This window comes from Schistocerca nitens, chromosome 1 (assembly GCF_023898315.1).
Source record: "Schistocerca nitens isolate TAMUIC-IGC-003100 chromosome 1, iqSchNite1.1, whole genome shotgun sequence".
Lineage (NCBI taxonomy): Eukaryota > Metazoa > Arthropoda > Insecta > Orthoptera > Acrididae > Schistocerca > Schistocerca nitens.
This window is the reverse complement of record NC_064614.1, coordinates 1,010,361,023-1,010,383,128: the sequence shown is the minus strand read 5'-3', so window position 1 is coordinate 1,010,383,128 and position 22,106 is coordinate 1,010,361,023. Positions and strand designations below refer to the sequence as shown.

General features: G+C 39.7%; 1 protein-coding gene across 1 annotated transcript in view; it reads left to right on the top strand.

Annotated features, from left to right (window-relative positions):
• The window catches only part of LOC126195633 (phenylalanine--tRNA ligase alpha subunit), a 125,995-nt gene that overhangs the window by 54,747 nt on the left and 49,142 nt on the right, over nt 1-22,106 (top strand). The window contains exons 3-9 of the mRNA XM_049934261.1: nt 2,203-2,429; nt 15,989-16,210; nt 19,127-19,242; nt 19,381-19,565; nt 20,121-20,256; nt 20,334-20,556; nt 20,741-20,842. Coding sequence (XP_049790218.1) covers nt 2,203-2,429; nt 15,989-16,210; nt 19,127-19,242; nt 19,381-19,565; nt 20,121-20,256; nt 20,334-20,556; nt 20,741-20,842 — 1,211 coding nt within the window. The remainder of the gene's footprint in view (nt 1-2,202; nt 2,430-15,988; nt 16,211-19,126; nt 19,243-19,380; nt 19,566-20,120; nt 20,257-20,333; nt 20,557-20,740; nt 20,843-22,106) is intronic.

Sequence of the window (22,106 nt, the reverse complement as noted above, 5' to 3'; positions counted from 1 at the left end):
CATTGGCATATGGCTAAGATGATTCTTTATATTCTGAAAAATGCTGTTGGAGTTTGACCACTCCCTAGTGATCTTTCTGCCAACAGCCAGTGCCCAATTCTCCATCCTTTCTAATATCTTGTAATTGTGCCTGAAGGGCAGAGTAATGAAAATTTGATGAATGGAAAAAGTGAAATAAAGCATCAGTCCAGGGAATTCCTTACATAAAGTATTTTAATTCCAAATGTTTCTTTTTTTCCCCTCTTGTTTTTCTTCAGTTTTATTGCACTCATTTGTATTAGGCAGAAAAGAGTACAGAGTGTTGTGGGAATGTGTTTCAGAAAATAATACATTTCTCATCTACATTGTCCAATAAAAAAATTAACAAAACTCATATGCATTGTATAGATGAAGTTTAACTATTTCTTCAGTTTTTTCATGTACATTGTTCTGGTACACGAACCATCAAGAGTGTGATTTTTAAGCGATTTTTGATAATAATTTAGGCAAAGGCTGAGCTGGTCTCTAAGCCCAGCCCAAGGAAACAAAATGCAAAAACAGACAAAATATGATAACTCACAGGACAAAGCTTACTCAATTCAGACAGGTGATGCCTACAACTTCCCTCCCTTAGGTTAATTGATGGCTGGGGTAAAAGATTAGGCATCTGACTGCACAGTTAACTAAAATAAATTTGCCAAATCATAAAAATAGTCGACCCCAAACGACAGGGAAAAGGTAAGTGTTATTTAAATGAAATAGCCATTAATTTTTGAAAAACTGGAATGAGTATGAAACGTGTGTGTGTGTGTGTGTGTGTGTGTGTGTGTGTGTGTGTGTGTGTGTATGAGAGAGAGAGAGAGAGAGAGAGAGAGAGAGAGAGAGAGAGAGACTTTTTCCTTCTATGTATACCAAAGATAGGAGGGGAAGGGGGGCAGAAAGTCTTGTGCTGATATTATGTAAGACAGTTTTTTATGTATTGCAGGTGGCTGGATGGCGTGGATGACCTGTTGGAACATGCATCATTACTTACTTGTTGTAGAAATGATGGATTATTCTAATTCAAGAAAGTGGTCCACATTCCTGTTTGTAGTACAGGGTGGTTATAATTAAACTTTTGCCACTTTAAAAGCCCCCCATGAAAAATGGGTAATTGTGGGACAATGAAACTTTGTGGAATCATTTTGCAAGGATGTGCATAAGAGAAATAATGAATAAGCCATTTAAAGAAACACATTTTAATAGTCACATGATATGTTAATTGTATATCATGTTTATGTTCCAGGTTACAAATGTTGCTCAGTGTGACAACCATCTACATCCATGACAGCCTGTATGTTTGTATGGATACCATTTTCCAATTGTTCTTCACACTTTTCTAACAGTGGACTGTGGAATGTTCAGCTGTTGTGACAGCTCGTGCACTGCTTGAGGATCACACATTGCATCAGCATTCTCAGCCATGGCAACAATAACTTCTTCAAAAATTTGTGCCGCAGTTGACCGTCTGCCTCTCCCTAGAGCAACTGACAAATTATATGTAAATTGTAGGTGGAGAGGAGGAGAAATGAATGGGAAGGAATTGCTTATGTCAGCTGCATCAGGACATTATGCAGAATCAGTAGTGATGCATTCATACAATTACCAAATTGCCAGTTAATTTGAACTTCAGAATCAATTTCTTCAACACCAGTGCGGAAAGCGGACCTCTTCATATTCCTTTAATGTGTAGATACTCACAAAGAGCAGCAGCACTATTGCTGTTGTTTTTATAAAACAGCTGTACATGTAAAGCCTTTCTTGCCTTGTCTACAGCTGTAATGCACACTGATGTTTGTTTTGCAACCCGACATCGCTGTATCAGTACCGACGCCTGACTGCAAGTTACAACTCTAACCACTACTAACAATGCAAATCCTGCATCGCACAATCTGAACATCATTCTTTTAAACTTTTGCACCCATACAGTAAATAGTTTTCCATCTACATTGGCTTAAGTAGTTAGTTTAATTATAACCACCCTGTATTTACTCTCATAAACAAGTTCCAGTGACTCAAGCCTTATTCTCATAGTCACCTTTTTGATTTTCTGTTAGTTTTAATTAATAGCTTTTTTTCATTTGTTGTGTCAGTTTATTGTGCTTAGCTAGATGTTACTAGATTGTATTTTCCTTTCTTTTCTCTGTAATAGATGTGTCTTTACAGAAAGTCTTTGTCTTTTAGGTAAATCTGCCAGATAAGAATTTGCACTCAGTTGGTTTCAGCAAAGCAATGGCACGTGGATGGATATATGTTGACAAATCAGGAGAAGCGCCTGTTATCAGGCAGAAAGTTTCATCTATTCAAGACATAGTAAAAGATCACATGAATTTAATTAGACAGCAAAGAGCAAATGAAGTTGAAGCAAATGCTAAGCAGGACTATAAGAAAAGAAAGTTGGTAAATGAAGTGTAAGTGAGTACTGTCTTATTGATGTGTAATCACTAAACTTCACTTACACTAGAAGCATTGCAAACACCATTGGAAAAAATTGTAGTTGTTGCAAGTGAAAAGGAGAAATGGCTAATATTATTTTGTTTTTAAAATTTGTTGCACCTGGATTTTGATGGAATGATTATGATGTTACAGTAATGACAGAAACGACAAAAACAGTGATATTCAGGATTACATTTAAATAATTTAGTAATATGAATTTGTACGTTATTAATAAAACTTAAATAGCATGAAGTAATTTCTTATTTTCAAGTACTTCAGGAATGTTTCAGAAAGGGAAAATATTTTGATATTTCAAGTGTTGTATTTTTAGTTGGTCTCTCTGTAGAACATTCAGTTTTGAAATTAGTACTTTCTTTGGTAAGTCACTGACACCTACCCTCAGAAGTAGGTGTGTAAAAAATTTTTGTAACAGTGTAATCTTCTTGAGTTCACTTGCTGCTTACAAGTTTCTGGCTTCAGTATAGATTTTCTTGGCTCAGAATACAAGCTGCTATTATCTTAGGACACAGAATCAAATCTCTAAACTTAGGGGCATAAAGACTGTTTGTATCCTTTTTGATAATGCGCACATATGCACGTATCTGCATCCCCACATGCTCTAAGAGTACAGAACTTTTACTGAATTAAATTCAGCCCCCCTGCGGGCTCGGGGGTAAGAATAGGCCCACGGTATTCCTGCCTGTCGTAAGAGGCGACTAAAAGGAGTCTCAACTGTTTCAGCCTTTCATGTGTTGGTACCCATTAGGGTTTGACCTCCATTCTTCCCAATTCAACAGAAGTACGAGCCTTTTGGGGAAAGACACCTTATGTGGTGCACCATCTGTGCCCTAAGACGTTGGCACTCTTCATCGTCTTGGCGTCGTAACTGCTCCCAACATCCATCATTTGGGCATATACGCCTTATGGGTTGCCTAAGTTACACCCTTAGTGCATCGCCATCTGCACCCACGATAACTATGGACTTCCCATGGCACCCAACATCCAGCATGGTAGCCAGCCCGTTGTGGTGGGTTCGTCATGTACCCTCCAGGTAGTAGCTCCCTGACAACACAGGGATCATACTGCCGATGCCTGAGCTGCCACCTCCCCACGTAAGCCAAAGAGTAGCTGCATGTCTCTCTGGGGCATCGGGACTGCTGGCAATGGCCATCCTGCCAGGTGGCCTTTGCTGCAGCTGGGTGGCGCCCGTGGGGAGAGCCCCTGGTCGGAGTGGGTGGCATCGGGGCGGATGATCCGCACTGAAGCGGATGAACTCTCAATCCGGTGGTCGAGTGGTCGAATGACCGCCAACATCTCTAAGTGCGATAAAGGTAGACTTTAACGCTGTGACATATCACCCCAAATCATTCCCTTCCCTAGCTACGCCATGGGAGGGACGTAGGGCTGCGGACAAACAGGAACCGTATTCACTGCGATACCTTGTGTGCGGCAGAACCGATGGGGATTCGTTTTTGGGGCTAAGCCTCTCTTCTTTGTGAACAATTTTGAAGATAAGTTTGGGAAAGTGGCGTCTCTTTCCAAAATGAGAAGTGGGGCCATCCTGATACAAGCAGCTTCATCTGCACAGTCACGGGCATTACTCGCCTGTGAGAAGCTCGGTGACATATCTGTTAACATCACTCCCCATAAGTCTTTAAATTTGGTCCAGGGGATTATCTTTCATAAAGATCTTCTGCTACAGTCTGATAACGAGCTACAGGAGAACCTGGCATGACGAGGTGTACACTTTGTCCGTCGTATCTTTTGGGGGCCCAGGGGTAATAGGATCGCTACCGGTGCTTTCATCCTGGCCTTTGAGAGCGACTGCTTGCCCAAGAAGGTCAAGGTCATGATCTACCGGTGCGATGTCAAGCCCTATGTCCTGCCCCCTATGCGCTGCTTCCAGTGCTGGAAGTTCGGACACATGTCCTCCAGATGCACTGCCAGCCCCAATTCTCCATGTGCTCTGCCTCCCACCTGTGTTAACTGTGGGGAGCATCATTCTCCCTGCTCGCCAGACTGTGCAGTCTACCAACGAGAGCAGAAAATACAAGAAATTAAGACCCTGGAGCATTTAACTTACCAAGAGGCAAAGAAGAAGCTAGAACGACTCAACCCCACGCCTATGTTGAGGAGTTATGCTGCTGTAAGACTGCCACCCCCGGTTCCTGCAAAGAATCCTTTCTCAGTTGGCCCGCGGAACAGTCAAGTTACGCCTGCCCCACCGCTGGTAGGGGCCACTCTATCTTCCACTACTCTTGAAACACCCAGTTTGGGAGCAGTGCGCCCCGAACAACCGGGGACGTCCGTCCCCGTCTCTCAGCCAGAGAAGCGACAGCCTTCACCGACTGAGCAGCCAGAGAAGCAACAGCCTACTCTGGCCTCACTCGTTCGGGAGGGGTCCCTTGGGGGAGTCCCTTCCAAGGACCTTACCAGTGTCTCACAAGCCACTAGCCAGTGACTGAAGAAGCTACTAGCTGCTGGTCGAAGGGCTTCACACTCTTCCTCTGTTCCTGACAGTACATCAGGAAAGCCCTCCCAGCATTGCGAACCCTCCTCCCAAAGACAAGAGAGAGAAGAGGAAGCTCTATATGAAGAATAAGGACCCAGTGGTTCCCGCGCCACCGCTTCCTGTCACCTCCGCCGCTGAGGATGAGGTCGAGCTCTTTGCGTCCCCTGATGATGACCTGGATCTGACCGTCTCCTCAGAAACAATGGAAGTTGCGACATCAGTCACTCCATCGGTGGTAGCATGTGACCCTGCGAAGTAATTTGCCTTTTCAGTGCCTTCATGCCCCTGCAGGACACACTTTGTACAATCATCCAGTGGAATTGTGGTGGTTATCTTAGCTATCTACCTGAGCTACATCAGCTTCTAAGCATGACACCTACTTTCTGCATTGCCCTCCAAGAAACCTGGTTCCTGGCAATGTGGACCCCTGTCCTATGTGGATACAGGGGCTATTACTGTAACCGTAGCGTTTACAATAGTGTCAGGTGGAGCCTGCGTGCATGTCCTTACCTCTGTATATAGTGCTCCTGTGCCCCTTCAAACATCATTGGAAGCTGTGGCTGTCAGACTAAGGACTACCCAGGACATAACCGTCTGCCGTGTCTATCTCCCTCCAGGTGGTCCAGTCCCCCTGACCGAATTGGCTGCACTTGTCACCCAACTCTCCACGCCTTTTCTTCTCCTGGGGGATTTTAACGCCCACAATCCCCTGTGGGGTGGAATGATGATTACTGGGCGAGGCAGAGATGTCGAGAATCTTATCTCCCAACTCGACCTCTGCCTCTTAAACACTGGCGCCGCCACACATTTCAGTGTGGCGCATGGCACGTTCTCGACAAAGTTCTGTCGTTGTGCAGCCCAGGGCTTGTACAATCAGTCCACTAGAGTCCATGACGACTTTTGTGGTAGTGACCATTTTCCCATCTTCCTTTCACTACCCCAGCGTCGCTCCCCTGAACTCTTGCCCAGATGGGCATTTAGCTAGGCAAACTGGGAAGTGTTCTCCTCTGCTGCCACTGTTGAATCTCTCCCCCACGGTAACATCGATATGGTGGTTGAGACACTGACTACAGTGATTGTTTCTGCAGTGGAATGTACATTTTCCTCATTTGTTAGGGTGCCCTGGCACGGTGCCACGATACAGCCTCTGGGCCAGATGGCATCCACAATCAGATGCTTAACACCTGTCCCCAGACTGTCAGCAATGTGCTCTTGCCATCTTCAACCACATATGGGGCGATAGTGTCTTTCCGTCACAGTGGCGAGAAAATACCATCGTTCCGGTGCTGAATGTGGATAGCTATCAGCCCATCAGCTTAACAAACGCTCAGTGCCACTGGAACGTATGGTGAGTCGACGGCTGTGTTGGCTGCACGAGTCTCCTGGCTCCGTGCCAGAGCGGCTTCCGTCAGGGCCGTTCCACCACTGATACTTTGGTCTTACTCGAGTCTGCAATCCGCACTGCTTTTTACAGACACTAACACCTAGTCTGTCTTTTTTGACCTCTCCAGAGCATATGACACGATGTGGCGGCACCATATTCTTGCCACGTTGCATGGGTGGGGTCTCCGGGGCTCTCTCCCCATTTTTATTCAGAATTTTTTATCTGTTTGGACATTCCGCATTTTACTTGGCACTTCCCATAGTTCACTTCATATCCAGGAAAAGGGCGTTCCGCAGGGCTCTGTATTGAGCGTGCCACTTTTCCTTGTGGCCATTAATGGCCTTGCAGCTGCAGTAGGGTCGTCTGTGTCACCCACGTTATATGCTAACGATTTCTGCATCTTTTTCAGCTCTTCCACCATTAGTGTTGCAGAACATAGGTTGCAGGGAGCCATACGCAAGGCACAGGCATGGCCCCTCACCCGTGGGTTTCACTTTTCTCCTGCGAATACTTATGTTATGCACTTTTGTCGGCGTCGAACTGTCCATCCCCACTCTGAGCTCTATCTTCAGGATGCCATGCTCAGGGTTGTTGACACTTGCCGTTTTCTGGGATTGCTGTTCGATGCCCGGCTTACATGGCTTCCACCTATTCATCAGCTCAAGCGTCAGTGCTGGCAGCATCTGAAAGCCCTCGACTGCCTCAGCAACACAACTTGGGGTGCGGATCGTAATACGCTGTTGCGGCTCTACAAAGCCCTCGTGCTGTCCCGACTCGATTATGGGAGTGTGGTGTATGGCTCAGCATCGCTCTCAGCATTGCAACTGCTGTACCCCGTTCATCACTGTGGGGTTCGACAGGCGACAGGAGCATTCCGCACCAGCCCTGTTAATAGCCTACTTGCTGATGCTGGGGATCCTCCACTTTGTGTCCGGTGTCAACAACTCTTAGCTAACTATGCTGCACACGTCCGTTGTTCGCCCAGTCACCCTCACTCCTTAGTGACCTCGAGTCTTTGCCTCTTCCATCTGCTTTCCAGGTCCACCCACATACACCACCTTGTTGTATTCGTCGGCCGCAGCTTTGAGTGGACCTCTCACAATGGCAAAAAGATTCAGTTCCTCCTGCAGTCTTGTGCTGCCAATTTCTTGCTCTCCTAGACACATCTCGTGACTCGGAGATTATCTATACCAACAGCTCGATGGTTGATGGCCGTGTGGGGTACGCTTATGCTCATGCGGACTATGCAGACCAGCACTCCTTGCCGCAAGGCTGCAGTGTTTACACCACAGAGCTAACAGCCATTTTTCGTGCCCTTGAGCGTATTCGTACCAGCACTGGAGAGTCCTTCGTCATTTGCAGTGACTCTCTCAGTAGTCTGCAGGCTCTTGACCAGTGCTACCAATGCCATTCCATTGTTGTTGCCATCCAGGAGTCCGTTCACGCTCTTGAACAGCGTGGACATTCGGTGGTGTTCATATGGACTCTGGGACACGTTGGGATAGCGGGAAACGAACTCGCTGACAAGTTAGCCAAAGAGGCTACCCGCAAACTGACACTGGAGATCGGCGTACCAGCAACTGATCTCCGATCGGTGTTGCGCCGTCGGGTCTTTGGGATTTGGGGAGACGAATGGCGCACAGTGTCTGCACCCTTACAAGCTGCGGCGAGTAAAGGAGACCACGACTGTGTGGGGGTCCTCCATGCGGGCCTCTCGCAGGGATTCTGTTGTTCTCTGTAGGCTCCGCATTGGTCACTCTTGGCTGATGCATGGTCATCTGCTGCTTCGAGAGGACCCCCCTATTTGTCGCTGTGGTGCAAACATGACGGTGGCCCATATGTTGTTGGAATGTCCTCTTTTAACCGCCCTCAGGCGAACTTTTAATCTCCTAGGTGATTTATCATCTCTTTTAGGTGACAATGTCTCTCTGGCAGATCGGATTTTAAGTTTTATTCACGCAAGCGGCTTTTATAGGTCCATCTAATTTTATTGCATCACTTTCTTTTGTGCTGTTTATTTTACTTAGTTTTGTGTTGTAATTCGACTCCACCCTAATCTTTTAGGCTGGAGGTTTTAACGTGTTGCAGAGTGGCTGTCTCGTCCTTTTATTTTCGTGATCAGCCAGCCACAGTTCTCTGCTGTACAGTTTTAATTCTTTCTGCCTTTCTTCAATGTGTTGTTTTTGTCACTGTGCTCCATTTTCCATATTGCCTTACCGTTGACCATGGGGCTTTTCTTCCCCCGTTTTTTTTTTTAAAAAAAAGTGCCCAGCCTGACTGGTGGATGGTTTAAATCTGCTCTGTGTGTTTATGAAACAAGGGACCGATGACCTTTGTAGTTTGGTCCCTTTAATCTTTAAACCAACCAACCAATTAAATCCAGCATTTTTCCCGTCCCACACTCTTCAGAGGTGCTAATAGTTATGATACTTAAGTACCACAAAAATTGCGTCATTTCAATGTGTGTGTCAGAATGGTGTGTGGCTGTTAAATCATCAGTGTATGTCATTAAGTCACAGCAGGTGGTGCGTAGAGTTACCAACACCACATGGACTTCCTAGGAGGACCTCAGAATATTTAACTGAAAGAGCCACCAATGAACACTCAAGATGATGACGAATTATGTTGACATTGAATTTCTTGTACTTGATGGAATTGCTGTGAAATTAATATCACCCGAAATAGGTCTCCATAACTGAATCTGTAATAAGTGATCAGCATCTATAACAGTCAAATCTCATTGTAAAAAATTAGAGGTAAAATAAAACTTACTGATCAGTATTTTAAGAGGAAACCAATGCCAAGAATTTTTATGGTTTTACCCCTCCAGAACCCTCCGTGCGACAACTGCATGTGAAAAGTGAATCTGCAGTGAAGAAGATTGAACTGGAAATTAAAATAGAAGAGGAGGTAATTAAAAAATGGAAACTCCAGGCAGGAATATAAACAGTGTAGGAAAAGATAACTAGCCTGAGCTGCTGGAGTTGGCGGTCATGTGTGCATGAGGTGTGCTTGCTTGTGTGAGTGAATGATGTGGATTTCTCTTTTTCCAATGAAGGTTGTGGCCAGAAACTTATGTGAAAGTGTCTTTTACTTGTGCCTCTTTGCAGTGTAGCATGTTATCGTCACAATAAGTAGCAATCTGTCTTTTCCTACATTGTTTATTCTTCAGTCATTAGTCTGACTTGATAGTAACAACCTGTTTTATTGATGGATTTAGGTACAACAGACTTTTTCAGTGTAAAGGATCTCACATGATTGAATCTACATAATATCCTATTTACATTCTTCTTGATATATCATTGATAATGTTTTTTCCGCATAAGGCTCTGGTGTGATGTGTGGCGTTGCTACAGTTGTGCTGATGTCGGTGCCTCTGTCACTGCATCAGCACCACCACATGCAGTTGAATAAGTGCCCCAAACAAAAATTACAAAATACAGTCAGAAATTTAATTCCTGCACATGTTGCATAAATAAATCATTACAAAATAGAATCTTTATTTAACGGCAATACTTGGTAACTCAGTACAACCATACAGTATGTTTGCTCACTCATAATCAATACTGCGAGTATAGGAATTTTAAATAAAAACAATATTCATGAGAGGATCTCTCAAACTAAAACCTCAAATTTCCTTGTACCCTCTCAAAACATTTTACTGAAGAATATTTTAATTATGACTTGTTTCCTAAGATTGAAACACATTTTACTACTTCCATAACCTAACCTAACCTAACCTAAACCAGTGTGGAAAAAAAATTAATGAATGCAGACAACACTCTTACCTATATGGGCACTGCAGTACAGTGCGCAAGGGTGGCCAACTGTACAACAGAAAAGGAGCTATAAGCTTTGTCATTACTTAAAGTGAAGCAAAACTGAAGATTGGACTTAAAGTGAACTAACAGATTATTTTAAAATAGCACTAAAGAATAACGCAGGGCAACGAAAATTTTTTTTGAAAAACATTTTTTACTTTGATAACTGATCTTTATAGATTTTTATGAGCTGAATCCAAATCTGGCCTTAGTTTTTTTGCATCACCCATAGTTTTCGAGCAATATGCTTTTTATTATAAAGTATAAAAATCTTGTACTATACAGTAAACGGGGAAATTAATGAAAACCTTTGTTACAACATAAGCATGGTTTGTATTTACAGTAAGCTACCTAAAACAATGATGTGTATTAATAAAGGTTTCACTTGTCAGTAGAAATTGATTTGTATTTTCTTTCTCTTTTTTCTTTGAAGCTTCTTGTGTAGCTTTTTGTACGATGAGTCGCTTGCTGAACTTCTCGGTGAAGCGATCAACAGTAGTCCCCTGTCATGTTGGTGCTCCAGTGGCCTTGGTAGCATTTTTCTGTCACTTTAATGTCCTGGTGAAAATGCTGTCCTTGCTCCTAACTAACATCTCCCATATTGTCTGGGAAGTAATTGAGGTGACTGTTCAAAAAGTGAACTTTCAGGTTCATTAAATGTCCTAAAGTTTTAAACTTCCTTAACCTTGTAGCTATGAGAGAAACATATTCTGGCTCTTTTTAATATCCTAAGAACTTTGTAACAACTTATTTGAATGATACCCATGCTTCTTTCTCATTTAAGGTCATTGTGGATTCAAAGTTAACATCAAACATCAATTTTCTAATGTCAGGTTTGACAAAGACTCCTTCTTTTAGGTTAGCTTCTGAAATGTGTGGAAACTTTTGGCAGAGTTACCTAAAACCTTGTACATCTTTAGGCAAAGCCTTTACAAACTGTTCCCTTAGGCCTAACTTTATATGTAGAGGTGGTAGGGGTACGTTTTTTGGATCTACAAGGTTTTTGCATAGAATGTTCTTCTCACCAGGTTTTAAAGACTCCCTTACAGGCCAGTTCTTTCTGCACCCGTGTTGATCCCTAGCCCTATTGTCCCATTCACACAAGAAACATGGAAATTTGGTAAAGCCACCTTGCTGATCAAGGACCATGCATGTTACTTTTAGATCGCCACATATCATCCAACCATGAGTAGAATAGCCTATTTTATTTAGCACTATTTCTAGGTTTTCATAGCTTTCTTTCATATGTACAGAATGTCCAACAGGTATATATGCACACATGTTACCATTGTGTGATAAAACAGCCTTTAAACTAGTTTTGGATGAATCATTAAACAGCCTCCAGTCTTCTTTATTGTATTCAATACCAAACTCGTTCATCAGACCAGGAATATTCTTGTGTATGCTGGTTCCAACTGCCAATAAGTTCTTTTCTTTTAAAGTAGAGCCAAGCAATTCAGCTTCTTCTTTCGTTAAGCTCAGATGCCTAACCAAATCGTTAAGCTCGGTCTTAGTAAACAATTTGGGCTCTAGACTTTCTGTCTTACAATGGAATTCATCATCATCTTGTTCATCTAAATCACATTGTACATCAGAAAATACTTTTGTTGGAGTAGGATTTAAATCATCTGGTGGTTCAGGAACAGTCAAATTTGCACCATGCCCTATTGGTTGGATGGCAAACGGAAGGTTAGGCTAGCTTATTACCTTCTTGTTTTTCGAATTATGACCAGTAATATCAACACTGCAAAAGTAGCAATCATTGGAATGATTTCTTGGCTCCCTCCATATCACAGGAACAGCAACTCTAAAGGCTTTTTCCTCCTTTTTGGACCATTTTCTAAAATCTTCAACACACACACAATACATACCTTATGTGACGCCCAAGATTTATCTTCATCACCAAGTTCAGATCCAAAGTATGATAGATAAACCTTTTTCACAAAGTCTGTGATGTTTCTTTGTGGTTTTTTTTTTTTTAATCACAAATTCACCACAAATATAACGAAAACCATCAGCAGAGTTTTTACAACCACAATTAGACATTGTACTGAGCACCTGTACAGGAAACGGGAAAGTGGGTTTAGGTTGACAGTAAACAAAACACCATCCCTTAACACAAAAATAGAATCGACCTTTTTTGCCAGCAAATGTTTTTCAGCAGTGCTACCAACGTCATATACATTCATTAACCTCCTTTTTAAATTATTTTAACTATATAAAAGCTGTTAAATTCTTTAAAACATCACTTAATTTAATAAATTTAACTGTAAAATTTGAAGAAATGATGGGTGATACCATTTTTTAAGTATCATATTTGGATTCCCACCCTAAAAAACATAATGGGAACTTGCCCTTCAATATATCCTCTCTTACCGTTACCCACCAGGCCTCAACCTCCACTAATTTCAAGTTGCCGCCGCTCATACCTCACCTGTCATTCAATAACATCTTTGCCTCTGTACTTCCGCCTCGACTGACATCTCTACCCAAACTCTTTGTCTTTACATATGTCTGCTTGTGTGTGTGTGTGTGTGTGTGTGTGTGTGTGTGTGTGTGTGTGTCGCGCGCGCGCGCAAGTGTATACCTGTCCCTTTTTCCGCCCAAGGTAAGTCTTTCCGCTCTCGGGATTGGAATGACTCCTTACCCTCTCCCTTAAAACCCACATCCTTTCGTCTTTCCCTCTCCTTCCCTCTTTCCTGGTGAAGCAACAACGGGTTGCGAAAGCTTGAAGTGTGTGTGTGTGTGTGTGTGTGTGTGTGTTGTGTGTTTGTGTTTATTATTGTTTCTATCAACGTACCAACGCTTTCGTTTGGTAAGTTACAGAATCTTTGTTTTTAGGTATATAAGAATAAGGTATTTTCAACAAAAAACTTTTTCTGTCATAGGCTTGTCTAATTAAAGAGGATGATGATGAGAGTGAGCACTTTGGGCATACTCATCACTTAAACGGCAGTTTTCAATGTGGAGCTCTCAGTTAAGTGTTTCACACAATGCAGCCAGGTGGCGTAGTTGGCATCCTTGTAGTGGTAGCTACAGACTATAAGTGGGTGCAACATGTCCGCACTCAGCAGATGTGGTGTATATGAACTCTCAGTGGGTTCACTCTGTAAAAACAGTAGGTTCTGCTTGTTCAAGATGCAGTTTAAAATGCAGTAAATTCTTAATTGCAGTTAATACAAACATTCAAATTTTTCAGTCAGTAGAGTATACTTGTTAGATGAATACCAGTATATTCAATTTGGAACACTGACAATTTGAAAATTTAAATGAAAATGTTGTTAGAGAATTCCACTGATTAGTGAACGTTACGGACAAGGGAATTATGTATCATTTACTATTAACATCCTCTTAATTAATTTTAGTACCAATTTTTTGACTTTTTAGGTTAAAATTGTAGGAGAATGATGACTGTGCCTCTCAGAGGGTGGAAATGTGCCTTTAGAAACAATCATGCAAGTGATTTTGAAATCAGTCAACAGAAATGAATGAAAGACTGTGTCAAATACATAAGATTTTCACAAATGGAGATTTTTTTAAAAATGCAAATAGATAATAAACTGCATGGTTTGGTTCTCAATTCATTGAAAAGGTGGAGAAACTAGAAAGGAAAATGAGATTAGGATTTATACAGGTACACAATTTAGATAATCATTTAGTCTTTAATTTAAAAAAAATGGATAGTAATGTTGAACATTTATATATTAATACTCCTGTAGAGACAGTTCCAGTAAACCAAGAACAAATAATAGGTATAGAATTAATAGAAATAGAAGGTAATTTAGAACAAGTTACGGTTAGGAATGTAGAAATCGAACAACAATTGGAGATTCTAGAAAGTACTGTGGCTCAAACTGATAATGAAGGAACTGGTCACAGCAGAGATTTGATATAGGACAAATTGCTGTCTGAGGATTTACTATGTTCTGTCACTACTTTCGAGCTACTTTGTTCTGTTACTGATAAGTTACTTCCTGCTATCATTAATGATAAGTTAATGTATTATATTACTACTGTACAAAATCAAGTATCATTAAATGACTAAGGAGATAAGAGTTCTTTTACACAATATTCAAATGTCAGAAGTAGTCACAACCAAGCTACAGTAGCCCGTTACAAACAGTATTGTAAGGGCTTAAAAATATTATTAGGAAGGTAAAGAGTATGTGGTATGCAAATACAGGGTGAAAAGTATTTAAACCGACAAACTCTGGGAGGTTGTAGGGGACATCAAAACAAATATTTTTCCCTAATGTCATTTTCTCCTAAGAGGATTATTTAAACCGGTGGAGGCCGTATTATGGGGGGGGGGGGGGGGTGCCTTTCTGTTTGCTAGTGACACTAGCTTGGTAGTAAAGGATGTTGTGTGCAACACTGGCTCGGCTTCAAATAGTGCAGTTCATGACCTAAGTTCGTGGCTTTTAGAAAATAAACTAACACTAAATTACATTAAGGTTCACTTTTTACAGTTAGTAACACACAATTCAACAAAACCTGACATTTTAATTTCACAGAATGGGCAAATGATTACTGAAACTGAACAGCTCAAATTTCTAGGTGTTTAGATTGATAGTAAACTCTCAAGGAAAGCCCATGTTCAGGATCTTGTTCAAAGACTTACTGCTGCCATTTTTACTATTCGAACAGTATCTGGAGTAAGTGATAGTTCAACATGAATATTAGTCTACTTTGCTTATTTTCATTCACTTATATAATTTGGTATTATATTTTGGGGTTAATCTTCCCATTCTAGAAGGATATTTTTGGCTTGGAAATAGGCAGTTTGGGCAATAAGTGGTGTAAGTTCACGAACCTCTTCTCGACACCTGTTCACGAGTCTGGGTATTTTGACATTGGCCTCTCAATATATATATTCCTTGGAGTAATTTTTTGTTAACAATATTAGCTTATTCCCAAGAATAAGCAGCTTTCACTCAGTTAACACTCAGCAGAAATCAAACCTGCATTTGGATCAGACTTCCTTAATTCTCGTGTTGAGGGGTGTGTAGTATACTGCTGCATCCATTTTCAATAAGCTACCAATCGAATTCAACAATCTTAACAGTATTCCATGTGCTTTCAAATCTAAACTGAAGAGTTTCCTCATGGCTCTATTCTGTCAAGGAGTTCCTTGAAAAATTAAACTGGTTATTGTATTGTATTGTTGATTACGTTTACTTTTATGTTGTAATTTCATGTACAGACACGTTTAGTGGCCTTGAAGATTTGCTCCTCAGTTTGATCCTACAGAACTTGATGCATAAATAAATAAATAGATAAATTTATACTTAGGTATGCTTGAATATAGTAAGAGAAGTTTGGCAGAATGTAACTAATGCGGGAGTAAAAGAGAACATTCACCGAATAGCAGAAGTGTTGAGTTGTCAGCAAGTGCACACAACAGAGAGAAAACTCGATAGCTTTCAGAACAAAACCTTTGTTGAAAAGGTCCTGATTAGACTTCTGGTCTGGCACAAAGTTTTAATCTGCCAAGAAGTTTCAAATTTTTGTTGTGTTAACATTGAAAATGATCCAGATGTGTAATGTGTGGGTAATTCATTGCAACTTTTCCGTTATTGAGATGTTTCCTGCTTCTTGTTGTTCTTTCATAGCTGAGAGTATTGCAGTCTTGTCTTTCATATGATCTAAGGGTAGCATTTCCATTAGAAAAGTACTTATCGGTACATACCGTTGTTTGTTTTAAAAGAATTAGATGCTGTATATGTGTATAGAGAAATTACCATAGAATGTTAGCAACTACACATATATAGTTGAAGACAATAAAGTGCAGGAATCATTTCTTTGTGTATCTTTCAGGATATTAAAAAGCTATATTCTCAGGAAAGGAATTGAATTCCGGACATCTGTGAGTAAGCCAGAAACTGATTTAACATCAGAAGTGATATCAAATGGTTCATGGAAAGAAAAATCTTTTAAGTCATACAATTTTGATGCTCTCGGTACGCCTCTTGACTGTGGTCATCTTCATCCTTTGTTAAAAGTACGAGCTGAATTCAGGCGCATTTTCCTGGAAATGGGGTAAGTTTATTTCAGACTTATGCTGATTGTATGTGTTATATTCGCATGCATGCACGTGCGAGCGAGCGCGCGCGCGCCCACACACACACACACACACACACACACACACACACACACACACAGAGAGAGAGAGAGAGAGAGAGAGAGAGAGAGAGAGAGAGAGAGAGAGAGAGAGCCCTGCTATATTTGCTATGTTGCTCTAGTTTCATAATAGGAGAAGAAAACAAATGTCACATGGAGCAAGATACAGTCTTTACTGAGAGTATAACACATTTTGTTGTTTGGGTGAAATGTGGGGTATCAGAGTTGACTTGATTAGAGATACAATGCAGCGTGTAAAGTGTAGAGCATTGGGGTGAAAATTGTTTATCTACAACCAGGGTGCTCATGTCTGTGTAGTAGGGTCAATTAACATTTGTCTCAAGTTTAAGAAGATGGGGGAAACAGGTTCCTAGTTCATGAAAAGTTCCAGGCCAGTTGAAGAAGCTAGTACTTTCTCCTCTCTGTTTGTTGCTGCTTGTGAACTAAATGATTGCTAGGCTGTATTCTGTGATGAGAAATATTTGAAAAGTTCTTATGGCTGTGTTCAGTAATTCTTCCTGCATGCATGTTAATATTGATGTTGTTAACAGAGTTGAATTCTGTTCTGAATTCTAAGTGTGTGTGTGTGTGTGTGTGTGTGTGTGTGTGTGTGTGTGTGTGTGTGTTCATCCATGAATTGTTTGAACTACCCTTAAAATGTGAAAATGTGGTTGATTACGGGAGAACGTTTTCACTATAGACCTTCGAAACATTGTGTACAGCTACAGTGACCAATTTCTATAGACGTAAGCAGGATTTCAAAGCTGCATATTGCCATTTGTTGAACTGGCTCCACAGTTACGTATGTAATTATTTACCCATTGCATGTTGTGTTGGATCTGTTGTTCTGCAGTGTGACCAATATTTTTGCAACAAATGCCACATCACCGATTCTTGTAATTAAACATTGTTTCACCGCAATATGTTAGTTGCACAAGAGAAAATAGTAAATTATTTTCACATTTCTTCTGTTGTTACTTGTACAATAACTACAGTTGCATAAATATTATTCACTTCCACCTGGTTGTTTCAAATAGACAATACTTTTCTCCCTTGATCAGTAAACCATTGTTTTTTAACTGGTGGTGGTGGTGGTGGTGGTGGTGGGGGCAACATGAAACATAAACTGTATTTGACTTCTACATCTGTCTCTTTCATCCAGAAAAGTGTACAGCAGAGGGCATACATATTTAGCATACATCCCCCAAGATTGAAGGAAACACTTTATTTTCTGTAGAATTACCTGATACCCTTTTAACTTCATGTATTGTTACCATTACTTATGAAAGCGAGTGGAATTTATAAATATTCCTTTTGTAATGAAAGCTCAGTTGTTTACTAGTCTGGACATCCTAGTTTAGGACTTAACATAGTTTCTGTTTCTAGCAAACAGTAACAAAGCTTTCATGTACATCATATTAGTAAACTGAAATAGACACCTGTACACACAGACATTGCAATAATTTCTGATGAAAGTTTGTGAACCTTCATCAGAAATCATAATATATCCAGGCAAACTTGCTGCTATGTCACGAAGTGAGGGTTTCAGTATGATATGTGAAGCATTGCGTGAGCACGTCATTGAGTGGCTGGCTGTAGCATTGCATTAGTTCCAATGGTATAAGTAATATTGATGAAGATTGATTATTTTGTGCTCTTAATAATTGATGTGCATCATATCCTGATGCTCCATTTTGCATCTGTAATATGCACAGAGTCAGACTTCTATTACTTTTACAAGCCCTTGGAAAGTTGATTTCCTTAGTTCAAAAGTTCAGTTTGTATAAATTGTAAGATTACTTTAGTTAGTGCTGTATCATTTAATAAATTATTCAAAATTTGTTTTATTGCTTATTTGTAAAAGATCTCTATCATATCTCAAACAACTCTACATGAATTATTGCGAGTCAGAAAAAATTGATGTCAGAATGTAGACTTCACATTAAGTGTTGACACAGTCAAGACTGCCTAAAGTAAATTGAGAAATGAAATAATCTTCTTACATGTTTTGTTTAATGAAACTTAAATATATTCTAGAATACTGCTGCAACTAAATGGTCAAAATACAGTGTGTTGAATGAAGACACTAATGATGTTCTGTAACTTATACATAACCTCTTTTCTGCCTGCCATCTTAATTTTAACATTAAAAATAAATATTATTTTCACACATTCTTTGGATCATTTAATTTGATTCATTTATTACATTATTGATTGATGTCTTCTGCGCAGCCATAGTAGACAGGGTCCCAGGTAGACTTTTGTGTCATACTGTTGATGCCAACTAATTCTCCCCTGTGCTTACCAAGAACATGAAATAGAAAATCAGTAAACATTCATCATTATATGTATCAGAACATACAAAACAAAATAGTTTGTTTCTTACAAAGTTTTAAACGCTTCATCTGCAATTGCTCTGGTTTAAATGCTATGTGGCTAGGGCCTCCCGTCGGGTAGACCGTTTGCCTGGTGCAAATATTTTGAGTTGACACCACTTTGGCGACTTGTGTGTCAGTGGGGATGATGATGATGATGATGATGATGATGATGATAAGGTCAACACAACACCCAGTCCCAGAGTGGAAAAAATCTCTGACTCAACCGGGAATTGATCCCTGGCCATTAGGTATGACATTCCGCCGCGCTGACCACTCAGCTACCAGGGGCGGACAATTGCTGTGGTGGTGAAAACTAGTGCCCAGTCTCTGGCACTAGGGTGAATGTACTTTTGAGTTATTTCCATATACAATAAGTGAAAACTATGATTATTCTTGTGTTATAACTATATGGATTCTGATAGAATGCAGATTAATATGCACAATGTTCTGTTTGTAGGTTCACAGAGATGCCAACAAACAACTATATTGAAAGTTCATTTTGGAATTTTGATGCATTGTTTCAGCCACAACAACATCCAGCTAGAGATGCGCATGATACATTCTTTGTTTCAGGTTAGTGTTTGTTCGCTAAATTATCAAAATATAAGTTATTTCTCTTTAGGTGCCATTGTGAAGTGCTGAATATTTGTAATTATCATCTTACATTTTGTGCAAATTTCTTTTGTGAGTGGTACTGTAAAATTTCTACAGATCCACAGTACACCAAAAATTTCCCATCTGATTACCTGGAAAGAGTGAAGTGCATCCACAGTAATGGGGGCTTTGGTTCCCAAGGATATGGATACAACTGGAAAATAGCAGAGGCTCAGAAAAATTTATTAAGAACTCATACAACAGCAGTCAGTGCTCGTATGCTGTACAAACTTGCACAAGAGGTTAGTTTTCCTAACATTGGTGAAATTATGTAATGTGTAATGAAAGTTATTGTGTGGTTGATGTGCAATATAAAAACTTAACATTTTCATGAATACTGTAAATTTTGTAAAATTAATTTAACCGTATGCATATCACTCACCTGAAGCCCCTAATGCCAACAGAATTGAATATACCCACCAGCTACCCATATGCTACTTGCCTGTGCTGTACCTTTTCACAATACTATTTTTTTTATGACACACAATCATAGAACATGTAACTGCATACCCAGGACTTTTTAAAGATAAACAGAAATATGAAAATGTTGAACTGTAAAATGATGGAATGAGAATAGCAATAATAACCCAATTGTAGTAATTTACTTCATTTTACAGAGTTTAATAATAAATAAGAAATTGGAAAATTGACAGGTGCGGTCTGTTAGTCATATCCCAAATCAAGGAACAGAGATTTCTATATATTAAAAAATAATAAAAAGCTTAGGATATTCCATCACCTAATTGCAATATTGGATGAAAAAATGTAATACAGACTTACCATTATTGCTGTTTCAGGGATTCAAACCTGTGAAGTATTTTAGCATAGACAGAGTATTTAGAAATGAGACTCTAGATGCTACCCATTTAGCTGAGTTCCATCAAGTGGAGGGAGTGGTAGCTGATTATAGGCTAACCCTCGGTGACCTGATAGGTATGTTGTTGTTGCTGCTGATGCTGTTGCTACATACTTATATCAGTGCCTTCTAGCTGAACCTTTCCCTTTTTCAGGTATATTAGCAGAATTCTTTAAGAAACTTGGAATGAACAAATTACAGTTTAAACCTGCGTATAATCCATACACTGAACCTAGTATGGAAATATTCAGTTTCCATGATGGACTGGGTAAATGGATGGAAGTAGGAAATTCTGGCATGTTTCGACCAGAAATGTTACGACCGATGGGAATCGCAGAGGAAGTGAATGTAATAGCTTGGGGACTGTCATTAGAAAGGTACCATGCTGTTCCTACATGATTTTGTACCATATCCAATTTATTACACCTAAATATTTTAAGAACTTCACTTTTATTCACGAAACTTGCAAAACGAAATAACAAACTGAAACAGTTTCTATCCACACTTATCATTTAAAAATGCATTTATAGCTTTTTTAACACAAACACTCTGTAATTACAGGCCTACGATGATAAAATATGGCATTAACAACATCCGTGATCTGGTTGGCCCCAAAGTTGATCTTCAGATGGTTCACGATAGCCCAATTTGTCGCCTGGAAAAGTAAATAGTGCTATATTTATATGATTTATTCATTCTCATTGTGTTTGAAGTATGGTTTGAAAACTATTGTCCCATAAACTGGAGGTAACAAAATTTCAAATTATTTTCTACTGAAGAGAGATGATGATAAAGGTCTCATATACTCAAGTTCCTAATTTGAGTGTGCAGAGCAATGTTAACTGCTATCTGAATCATATTTCGTGATAGATTTGTGAGAAGAAATTTTGGTGACAGTATGTATTTTGTGAAGTAGGTCCATATCTCCACCACTCTCACTTCCGTCCTTGCATTCCTTCTTCCATCCGTGTGTGTTCTTCCTTCCATTGCTCTCCTCTCACCTCCCTTTCAGTATTTTATTTCTCAGAGTGGTGCTGGAGATCAAAAATATATGTTGTTACTGTTGCCAGTAGCACTTAATGCTTGATTTGAAAAACTCATTCTCATAATGTGGTTGTAGTTGACAATTTGTTGTTACAAACAAAGTGAAAAATAACTAAATTCAATTCTCAAAGACTAATATATATCAAAGGTTTGGTTATGTATTGGGAGAGTAATTTGATAAAACCCTTACACAATGTAGCTTTATTACATATAATTATTTCCCTGTTATCCAAAAAAGTTTGTAGACATCAGAAATTAAATTCCCCTTGTTAGCATTTAAGAGCTCAGTTAAGTATGTTTATTTCAACTGTTACAATGTGGGTAATGAGCTATTTACATATGCGTTTGTCAAGAATTAAGTTAGTTGCTTTTTAAGAGTCTCATTGTGCAGTTTTTAAGTTAGTTTATTTTAATTTTTTCTGTGCTGCTTTTAGATTGATGTTTTATTTATTGTTTTTAAAGTACTAGAAAGTTTTATTTTTAATCGTAAATTTGGTTGTCAGTTTGCCTTTATGTAATACATTTAACACAGCACAATAAATATCATGCACTTCCCAGTGTTACTTCTTTTAATAAATCCATTGTACATAGAGCAAGACTTGTCATAATATAGGCAAAACTTGTGTGAAGATAGCTGCACATCATGAAACACACATTTTTAAAGACTAGAAGTATAGTAATTTCATTGAGAGAAGTACAGTCTTGCTCTGTACACAACAGATTTGTCAGATTGCTAGTTCAGCTATGAATATTATAACAATGGTATCAAGCTGAAGTGGAAATTTTCGTCATATGATGATGATGATGCTGATGATGATGATGATGATGATGATGATGGAGTAAAGATTACAATAATCCCTAAGTTCATGTGTAATTACCTTGC